Source organism: Ptychodera flava, chromosome 18 (genome assembly GCF_041260155.1).
Source record: "Ptychodera flava strain L36383 chromosome 18, AS_Pfla_20210202, whole genome shotgun sequence".
NCBI lineage: Eukaryota > Metazoa > Hemichordata > Enteropneusta > Ptychoderidae > Ptychodera > Ptychodera flava.
In genome coordinates this window covers 22564344-22576196 of record NC_091945.1, presented here as the reverse complement: position 1 = coordinate 22576196, position 11853 = coordinate 22564344, and the positions used below count along the sequence as shown (strand labels likewise).

At 36.4% G+C, this 11853-nt stretch overlaps 1 protein-coding gene across 1 annotated transcript; it reads right to left on the bottom strand.

Annotated features, from left to right (window-relative positions):
- Positions 1 to 7374: 7374 nt before the first annotated feature.
- On the bottom strand, positions 7375 to 10233 carry LOC139117668 (toll-like receptor 6). Its single transcript, XM_070680909.1, has 3 exons — positions 9660 to 10233; positions 8622 to 8723; positions 7375 to 7970 (listed from the first exon to the last, which is right to left on the bottom strand). The coding sequence occupies exons 1-3, from the start codon at positions 10231 to 10233 to the stop codon at positions 7375 to 7377; spliced, it is 1272 nt and encodes a 423-aa protein (XP_070537010.1).
- Between the last annotated feature and the right edge of the window lie 1620 nt (positions 10234 to 11853).

Below are 11853 nucleotides of genomic sequence, written 5' to 3'. Positions count from 1 at the left end.
TTATAAGGGATGTACGCTTAAACAATAAACATGTATTGTATAGTTCTGCTCGGAGATGTCTGACACAACTTTGTTTTGATGCGCACATTTTCTGTAGTAGTTATAAAAAGAGCCATATTCCAAATGCAAGTTCTTAATGTTGCGACATAGAGATCATTGGGACTTCCTTTACATGCCTTTGTTTTTTCTTATGCACTATTGAAGGTGTTAGACAAAGGTGCTTTTTAAGGAATTGTAAGTGTCGCGCCATATAATTTGAATGGAGACTCAGAGAAATAATCGCAGACACAGATTTTAAGGGTATTGCTAAGACTTGGCACTGCATAAATCTCAACCGGAAATCTTTCAGCTTATATTCGCTAAAGGGAGAGAAAACGATTTTGGAAGGTTCAGCAAAACGCTTGTCACGTGGTAATAATGCAAATAATGACTGACATGTGTGTACTATGCACGGTCAGATTTCCCAATATCAGGGCTTTCAGAAAACATATACTTTATATGAGTTTGGGACTTCTACAACTGAGAAAAAAATAAAAATAATCTGAAAGTGTCTATTTGATATGACGCTACCTTAAATTGATTCATTTTAAATGCGTCAGTGGACTTTTTGGATTTATCAGTCTAAGCCGACTTGAGTTAATCCAAATCTGGTCTTGTTAATGAAACCTGCTTAAGAGCGGCAAAAATGACAATCATGAGAGAGTATGCAAATTGTGAATTCCTGGCTACACTTTGCCAAATAGTGAAAACCTAAGCATGGTGACCTACTAAAGAAAATATTTTATGAAATGTACAGACATGTATGACCTAGGTGCTACTCTATTCCATCAAATAAAACTTTTATTCTCTGAAATTTCGGGTGTAATAATGGAAAATTTGGTGAAAAATAAAAAGATCGTTTATTGCACATTTTTTCATTTAAATGAGAATCTTTACTGTTCAAAATTTTACTTTTGTGTTATTGTACGATGAACTAGGGAACATTTCATTCAAGTTGGATTTATATATTGATTTTAAGTAATTTTCAGGAACAGTAATTTTTCATTGTACGTTTGTAGAAAATCAAGCATGTTGACCCTAACTGTTTTCTTTTATGTTTGATTATTCTCATTTACCAGAGAACAATAGCTACAATTTTTCTTACACTTGTCAGTATTTTTGCTATTTGTATTAACTCCAATCTCTTGTTTTACATCTGATGATGAAGTATTCAGTATTCAGTTCATCAACAGAATCTACACATGTGCTATTTACACTTGTATTGCTGTCAGTTGCAGTTCATGTACATAGAAATGTCAATATATATCAAGGCTGCTGCATATTAACACTCACGCTGTGTGAATAAGTTTAAAGCTTATCAGCATGATCCAAACTCTTCTTAAACTACATCAGAATCAGAGCTATGTACGTGTACTGTGCATTTTTATCATTGAAAAATGACTTTCAGTCTGGACTCTTATTCAAGTATCACCTATAATAGAGTTTACATACACCGGCTTGTTGACAAATCTGAATATTGTGTGTTTCAACAGGTTATATGGAGACAGCAAGAAACTGTATCTGATGCATAGGAATGATATTGTAACAATTATCAACAGTACTGTTGCAGGTTCTACCCCTTTGCAACAAATGGCATTCATACATTTTTAGATTTTTTCAAAATACAATCTTGAAAAGCGACAAAATGGTTCTAGATTTTATTTAATTATTACTTACATTGGAACCATTGGATGACATAAAATGGTATTCACTTTTAGTTGAATCATCTGCCAAACTATGGAATCTGAAAATGAAAAATAATAGGGAACCAAAAGATTTTCAGGACCCCCTTTACGCAGAGCAAAACCTTCAGGTCCCCCTCTACTACCCTCAAAATTTTCAACCCCCTTCCCCCGAATTTCTCCAGCCACCCCTCACCAGTATTTGTGAATGCACCCTAAGAATTACAAGCAAAACTTTAACATATGCATGTGGCGTTGTTTTCACGTTTGACATTGGCTGTTCAATTCTAACGGTACAATTCTGAGTTATTGTTAGCCCAGACGCATTTGAGATTGCACAAGGAGAAGAAGAACACTTGATGAGAGGAACATTTGCCTTTTCTCAATTGTGCATAGTAGTTATAAACTGCAAGTCCTTGATGTCAAACGTACTGACACATTTGTTCACCTTGCCGAATGCGAATGCAAAGTCTGACTGTTGAATCGCAGAAGTGAATGGATACGCCACCAGCGTCAGCACTCCTGTATATCATTCGGGCGAGAATTAGGTGATCGCTGTGAAGCTCCTCACACAAAACATATAGCTGCATATACCTACTTACTTACTTATAAACATTCATACACACATCTACCTCCCTATCTACCTACCTACTTACATGCCTACTCTACACCTACCTACATGTACCTGCATATATACCTACCTACCTACCTACCTACCTATCTACCTACCTACCTATACTACCTAACTAACTAACTAACGAACGAACGAACAGAGGAACGAACTAACTAACTAACAACAACAAACTAACTAACTAAATAAATAAATAAATAAATAAATAAATAAATAACTAACTAACTAACTAACGAAGGAACTAACTAACTAACTAACTAACTAACATCATACCTACATACATACCTACATACCTACCTTCATGCATAAATACATCAATAATTGTTACGCTCTAGGGTCTTCCTCATGTGATAGCTAAAAATACTTGTCGCTTAGCCTGCGTGTCCATAGTTTACAAGTAAGCAATCTCGAGTTCGGTCGCGAATTTTCTAGAAGCTATGTTTAATCATATAGTAAACGTTGTCATCTGCCAACCTGTCTGTTTCTCATCATGGCTTCAGATAACAATCAACCTTCACCTTATAGACAATAGGTGTCTCTTGTCAGTAGGAAGACATGTAAATCCCTTTCACAATTTCTTTACTTTACGGATCCGGATTGGAGTCTTCCTCGGCAGGCATCATTAACTTTACGGAATTCAAAGTTTAATATTTCAACCAAATATGCAAACACCATCTTCTACAAATGGTCATTTTCTTGATTTGAAGCCATACTATCAACGCTGATAAATCTACGCTGTTAAACAAATGCTCACAGCTGGTTTTTTACAATGTCGCCGCCAAAATAAATATTCTTTATCGAATTTCAACACCACCCATAACCCAAATATAATGGTACGTCCCAAAAGCATAGTGAAGACCTATGAAAAAGATTCTGTCTGTCTGAGGATTGCAGGATGTATGAATTTTCAAATATGCCCTAACGCATATACCCAGAGTATGTCTCGCTTGCACTCCCACACTAATGCGTTCTATCATATTATTACTTTGTACTTGAAGTAATTTGTTTTATTATTTATATTGCTCTGCTTTTGGTATTTAGGCACTGTCACATCCCGTTAATACTGTCGACACAGGGCATGAATGAGACTACTAGAGAAGCCGACAACAAAAATCATTGTAAACATCCTAAATGTACGAAAAACTACCAGAGTACATTCTACCTTCAAGGTGAATCTCATTGTGTTGCATTGTTAACTCTAAAGTGGAGTGAAAACATGCCTGCAAATCATTTGCTGCCTGTTAGAAATGCATGACTACTTTAGCAAAAGATGACTTTGTAATGGTACAGCGCCTCCAATGATGGTGGTCAAGTTTGGATTTTCTTCGTTTTCATGGCAATTATTTGCTTGCAGTATCAAGGCACGTCAAGAATGAGACAGTGTAGGGTGGATTTGGTCGACGCTCCGAGTTTGTATAAACACTTGGAAAAGTTGCGTTGAGTTATCGGCTCGTGAACTTCTGAGGCGTCACCTGGCAGTCTTCATTGCCATGTTTATGTAATGTTATACAGCTTCGGGGTCTATGATTCGTGTTTACAACCGTTACGGTGTAACTCAGCAAAGCACGTGTTTTTTACCACTTTCAAAACACCTTGTTCCAATAGATTTGGTTTAACTGGGCTTAGAACGCTATTTAGAATTAATGATAAGATTACTGTTAACATGTTTCAGTGCTGTAGTGATATCATTATTACACTGGTGAAGAGGTTTCACTGGCACATGCGCTTTGTCTATTTCCTTCTTAAACTGAAGCTGGGGATATCAGCTCCAAATCGAGAGTAACAACCAAAACGATAAACCGTTTGATGCATTAGCTGTTTATAACCAACATGACAGTGATCGGGTCATGGATGAACTTAATTCCTCATCAGGAGAATACTGATCCATGTAATTCAAACTTTGCATATACGAGCTTGAATTTTCACCCGGTAGTAATATTGTTTGAGAATTTCCTTGACAACATCAAGAACAGCAAGAAAACCATGCTGATATCGTCTCCAGATGTTGCTGCAAGTGAATGGTGTTACTTTGAAATGGTGATGGCGCAAAGTTTCTTGTTTGAAACGAGATACTATTATAGAGATAACACTGAAAAGAACCCGTCATGATGATACGATCGTATTTTTTGCGTAAATTGTGTGAACAACTCTTTAAACTGTGAAAAAGAAAGATTAAGCTTAAGTTTACAATTTTCTTCAGTCGTAATTTGCTTGAAATGTATTATCAATTTGTTTCTTAAAGCCGTATGTTTTTCGATAACGCCACATTAATGGCTTGAAGTAAAAAGCCTTACTTGTTCGATGATTCACTGCAAAAGTTTGCCAAACGGTGAACCCGACAAGGAAGGCTTCGAGACAGTGACGATGGTAGAAAAACAGAATATTGATTCTTGTCACAAATAGGGGGCTATACATATCGAAAACTTCGATAAATTAATTAGATTGGAGAACAGATAATCGGATGTGTTCAATCATATTAGATTAGCGTGTCACGGTCCGACGACTCATTTTAATTGGACGTAAGCTTATTTAGAATGTGTTAAAATATTAATATACCATTGCTAAAACGGATACAAACCTGGCATAAAAGGTTGGTGGTGAGACAAAGAGCGTATTCATACATGGGAAATCGGGGTTAAAACTAAATAATCTATTTTCTACTAAAATGTCCCGTTTTTAAACGATTTATATTATTTCGTCAGTTAAGATGGTGTAAATTTATGTCTTTATTGAAACGCCCTGTGATCTATTTTCTATTTAAAAATCCGTTTTTTAGTATTTTATATTCATTTATCAGCTAGGATGATGGAAATTTTCTCGCATTACTTATTGTTTATATATTTATTTTATTTATCATGCACCAATGTCTACGTAGATTGTCTTCCAGACATTTAGTGAGTCCCAATGTACTCATTCCCAACACCTTAAACAGATACTCACTTCATCAGTCTTATTATGAGGTGCTTTATGCGGATAATCGACGAGATTTGTTCAGATAGATCTGTTTTCTGTGGTCCCATCAGATTGTAAACTTTTTTAAATTTTGATTTTTTTGTCTTTTTTTTCCTTGTGATCTGATGAAATAAATATCCAATCCAACCCAACCAAATCCAATCCAAACCGCTCCAATCCAATCCTATACGATGCAATGCAATGCAATGCAATGTACTGCAAAGCAATGTAAAGCAAAGCAATGCAATACAATACAATACAATACAATGCAATGCACTGCAAAGCAATGTAATGCAATACAATACAATACAATACAATACAATACAATACAATACAATACAATACAATACAATACAATACAATACAATACAATACAATACAATACAATACAATACAATACAATACAATACAATACAATACAATACGAGGCAACGCAACGCAACGCAACGCAACGCAACACTTGCCCAATTAATTTGAGTATTGTCACGCAATTTTACTTACTGCTACAATTAACAGTGTCCACTTGAGGATCTAGACATTAAATGTTGATGTACATTGGTGGATTTTTGTAGTTCATACGAAGACATCAAAATTATTTATTCCAACCATTTATATACTCGGAGATCGATCAGTAGCTTTTCAAACGGACGTGTATTGATTCCACTAATTGCCGTGCTATTGTCAACTTTTGTATACTACCAATATTTATCTTTTTCAATTGACATGTATTCGTCAGTTAACGTCAAGCACATACACACACACACACTTAAGTAAGCACCTTTACATCGGTGAAGTATATCTACAATGTGAGTATCGAAAGCCGTAAGCCAATTACAATATTACACTACACTTTCACGCTTTATTTGAACATTGCATACACGCTCTAATTCCTTTACAATATAACCAACGACGATAAAGCCACAATAGCTGCCAATTTTATGCATAACTTTCATGATTATATTTTCAAACCAAAGTTGTTTCGTATAAAATGTGCTAACTGAAGGGCGTGTATAGAAGTATCACTGCTCGCTGTTTTGGACCATCCCTACATGTTTTAAAAGATTAAATAATAAACCGGTGCGGCATTTGTAAAATGGCGCCCTCACGGAAAAGTACAAAAATGTATTATATCGTGCACATATATAGTGGTCATCCGAGAAACAAGTATGATGCCATTATTTTGAATGCACAACCCACGATAAACGACATTTTGTCTGTCACATGATTAGTTTTTGAAAATAGCGGGAAATCCAAATTGTGTTAGAACTTGTATATTTACATGCCACTTCCGACACTTATGACAGTGTTATACAACTGTATACTTTTTCAGCCTTTAATGGGTCTTATTCAAAGACAACTCTAGGGAAAACTGAGGATATTTTGAGATTGGTTTATTACACATTCGCTGCTATTGTGCTTTTAAAGAACATTATCTGCTAGCCTCACGAATTACATAAGAGTATACAAAACACTCTGCAATATGATACATTGCGACTTTCTTTTGGCAAAGATTTTGGTTACACACTGTCAAAGATGACATTACATGTAACCGTCCCACCTATTTACAATGCAAATCAGACCTTTGAAAAACAAAGTATTTCCTGCCAAATGCGAAATGACTCAATTCCTGCAACATCCTGTGTATCTTAAATCATAAAGGATATTACATATCCTCTTAAGTTGTTTGCTAACTTAAAATCGTTATAAATGTCAGTAAATGAAAACCGTCCAAAAAGGCAGTATAGGACAATACTTATGATATCTAATACCCACTCTCACCTTGCAAAAAATTCCATAGAATGTTGCCAACATTGTAGTACAAATTTGCCAATGAAGAAATCATGACCACTAAACTGCTGAAAATAAGATTAGGGTAATAATAACTATTACTGTTGTTGTAATAATAACAGTTGAATTGTTCCTCATCATTGTGGGGTGCTATGGCCACACTAGTGATCAATAATTTTCACATTACATTTCTTCCTATTTTGAAACAGGTCATTACATCAAGAGCAGTACAGCAGGAAAAAAACATTTATTACAATAATAGTTTGAAATCGCTTACATGTACTAATGTGGGTCGGCCATTCGTTTTGCTTTACAGTCTGGTCTCAGTGCGACTTTCAACTTTTCCCAGAACAACCTTCGACCTATTTCATTTTCAGGCCACTCCAAGTATGTTTTGTTCAGCAGGATGTTACGTAAAATACGAGGCATGTCATCATCAGGGATTTTTTTCAGCGATACCATGATAATGATATCTCGTTTCTCTTCGATTAAACACCTATGCACCATTCTCGTTTCAAAGTAACACCATTCACTCGCAGCAAAATCTGGAGACAGGATCAGCATGGTTTTCTTGCTCTGCTCGATACTATCAAGAACATTCTCAAAAATATCGTTACCAGGTATGAAATCCCGTTCATGTATGCAAAGTTTGAAATTAGGCGGATCAATGTTCTCCAGATGAGGACTCAATTCATGTATGACCCAATCGCTGTCATTTTGGTTGTAAACAACAAATGCGTCATATCGTTTATTTATTGGGCGTTCCTCGTCATTGATTTGGAGCTGATATCCACCCAGTCTCAGCTTAATGTGGAAGTAAGCATAGCGCATGTGCCAGTGAAACCGCTTTACCAATGACGCAACAATTACCACTACAACTATGAAACATGTCAACGGTAATGAAATCATGAATACTAAATTGCATTCAAAACCTAGTTCAACTAAATCTATCGATACACCATATTGTGCTCGAGGTGAGAAACAAGTGTTTTGCTTGCGTCGAGTACCACCGTGATAAACATTGACATTTTGATCCTTTCTCAGCCAATCCGTAAACGGTTTCATTTTACAAGAGCAGTCGAAAGGATTATCATAGACTTTGAACTTTCTCAGTGAGGGAAGAAGTGTAACAATTTCGGATGAAAAAACTGTGATCAAATTGTTTGACAAATCCAAACTTGCTAGCTTGTTTAACTTATTAGGTACACCATAAATAAAAGATAATTGGTTATTTGCCACTAACAATTCTTCGAGGTTTTGAAATTCGTTTAAACTTGTGAAGTTGAGATACTTAAAATTGTTATTTGGCAGTCGAAGAAATTTTAGACATTGCCGGGGTTGAACATTTATTACGTCAGTATTGATTATTGCTCCCATTTCACTACGGCTGATGAAATCGACATTTTTTATTTCTAAAAGTGTCAAATACTCAAGTCGAACGTTTTCTTGGAATAATTTTACACAGCATGGGAGTTGACCGTTTGCTATGTGTAGACTTTCAAGATTCGGGGTATCTGGTAAACCTATACTTTTGAAACCCCAAGAGTCTAACGTTAGTGTGGCAAGGCGGCTGAGATTTTGTAATGGATAGTTGCTCATCTCAAATTCCCGTTGATGAAGCAAATTGTTACCTACAAAAAAGAGTGTTTTTAAAGTTTTTAGAGCATAGAATGCCCCGATGGGCACCATTTGTATGTCGTTGAAGGATAAGTCCAATTCTTTCAATTTTGAAAGGGGACTAAAACTCTTTTGGTCAAGAAACCTAAACTTGTTTTCACTGAGATTGATATCAGTTAGCAACGGGTGCTTCCGAAAGGCGTATTTAGGAATTTTCCCTGTAAACTTGTTTTTGCGTAGATTAATTTTCCTCAGATTGTTAAGTTGTGAAAGAGCAGATATTAGCTTCGTAAAATTCTGAAATTTGTTAGAAGCAAAACTTATTCTTGTCAGATTCACAGGGCCATTCAATGATACAAAAGCATCGTCGTGTAGGTTACAATTGTTCATATACAATGCTATGAGTTGTGTAAGCCACTGGAAAGTGTTTTGAGCAATTCTACCGAGAGTTTCCATTCTTATATATATCTCTTGTATGTTACTTCCAGCAAGACTTGCAAAAGTTTTTTCCGTGAGATTGTGTCGTTTCGTTCTATCCAGTAAGTAAAACATTAAAAGGGATCTGACAGTGACGTTCCGAAGACCATTTAAAATGCACTCCAGTGATTGGCGATCCCTCTTTTCACTTGTTATGCTTACACTTGAAAGCTTACCTGGCCACACAGGAGGTAGAGTCTTGGATTGCTGTTCATTATAGTACCACTTAACGGCAATATCTAAATCCTGCAAACAACCTTTCGATCGATCAAATATTGAAAATTGATTATAGTTGCGCATTTTGCTGAATTCGACCGTTTTTAGTCGTGGAAACTGTGAGAAATCCAGGTTACAAGCTTCTTCTATCGTAATTTGAGTGAAAAATATATGTTCAATTTCTCTTAAACTCGAAAGTTTTTTTATATCATCACATCCTAGATGATATACATCAAAGTGTACACTTTTAAGCCTACCTAGATCCTTGAATGATACACTTGAAAAGTTTGCTGAAAACGAGTCCAACGGGCCAATGATATTGAGTTCTTCTAGATGTTCCAAGCCTCGAAAGAGTGAGGGTGGTACATAGATAGAATTCTGGTTCTCGTCATCTATGGGGTTTAAATGTATCGTAAGCTTCGATAAATTCATGAGATTGGACAACAGGTCATCTGGCATGTTACAGAAAGTCTTGATTGGAAACTCAAGTGTTTTCAGACTGGGTAAGTCGTTAAGCCTTCCGTTAACGAATGTTATGTAGCCATTGCCGTCGAATATCAGCGACCGCAACTTGTGTAGTCCTTTGAATGCATCCGCATCAATAATTAGACCTCCAGAAAAATGCATTGTCAACTCTTCCAGTGAGTACAGATTTCCAAAGCAGCCTGGCGTAAGACTTGGGATGGAGTTATAAGAGAGATCCAGGTGTGTTGATGATGATGGCAAATTCTTTGGTATAGCCGTCAAATCTCTGTATGCACAGTCGACATGAGTTGTCTTGAAGACTTTACATTCCGCTTCCGCTGCAGCAGAGGCGCAAATGAAGCCCATTATTAATGTGCAGACACCAAAGTTAATAGCTTTAGTTAGAATGTATATATCCTCCATGGTTGTTCCCTTTACCGTTCGGCGTACACCTAAAACCAGTGTTGCAGTGATGTGAGCAAGCATATATACAATTATTTTACCCGTTATTTTATAATCGCAACTGCCAACATTCGCATCTGATACCGTTGCACTCTGTGTCTACTCAAACTAACCAGTGTCTCTTCTTTTTATGGGCTTTCGAGTATTCTGGTATGCTGGGCTTGATGACAGCTTCAGTGGACCATTCAATTCGACATCCACTGGGTGACTGTGCTAAATTGCACACGTTGATAAGAATAAGTTTCGCAGCTGATTGGTAGCCATGAACTCCAACTTGACCGTGTGTGATAACAGATGACTTCAAAACACATACAACTACAAGTGGTATGAACTCACAACGTTCTATGATAATCAAATTTCTACGAAGCAAATGTTATCACGGTATATCAGAGCGTTGCAATGAAAAAATGCATTTACGTATTCCTGCGTTGTAATACAGTTAACTTCCAACACATGCGAACAAAGGGCTATCACTGCTAGGCACATCAGACCGTAAGAAAAGTTGAACATTACTGTGATAGGGTAACATTTCCTGATCACGTGATAAGTGACCCCTCCAGCAGAAGACCGTCTCCTTATATGGGACATAACATTTTATAGAATAGTTCTACGCGATTTAATACTCAGTTTCGCATTTAGAATAGTATATTCACATGGTCATTACCAATTTTAAGGGCAAGATTAGTCATCATTCCGATAAGTTTACCGTTGCAATATCGATATTTTGCTATATTTATTGATTTAATTTTAATTTTGATATTATTATACACACCGTAAGAATGAGATACAGTAACTTGCTGTTTACATTACTCATGTTTTTGGGTTGCATGTATCGATTTCGTTTGTACTATTTACGTCAAATTCACGTCACGAAATTCGAACAGTAACATTTTCAAAATGCCATTCGTGTAGGACAAAGTCCCTTAATCAGGACTTGATTTCATTAGAAAATAGTAACACCTACACCAATATGTCTGTCTTAAAAGTCATGTACAAACTATTATCTATTTTGGTACTTTAAATTTAAATCATAAATCTAAATACACACCTTGTGCAACAATGATATGCATTGATCCACTACAAGGACATACGGATCCATGCCTCCGATTACTTTGACCAGGGAACGCGTACATATGCGCAGAAAAATAGCCACCCACAAATTCTTCCAAAGGGAAGAAACGCTCGACATATTGGTAGGTCAGCTTGAGGCAACAGTCACGCATTTCTGCTGAGCAAACAGATTTGTAAATACCGCACACACGATCCTTAGCCTAGTATGCTATGACATCACTGCGTAAATAGGTGCCTTCGATATCCATTTCCCTATTTCGCATGAACAAAAAACTTCCTCATTAGCGACTCTTTGCTCCCTTTTTGTCAATTTCATATGTAGATGTGACATACGTGCATTGCATTGGAGAAGTGTGGCCTTATACCGATGAAATTCCAACACAATGGGAAGCCCAGGGCAAACTGTAATCTTCTATGGAACCACTTGACGCTAGTAAAATAGATTAATGAGTG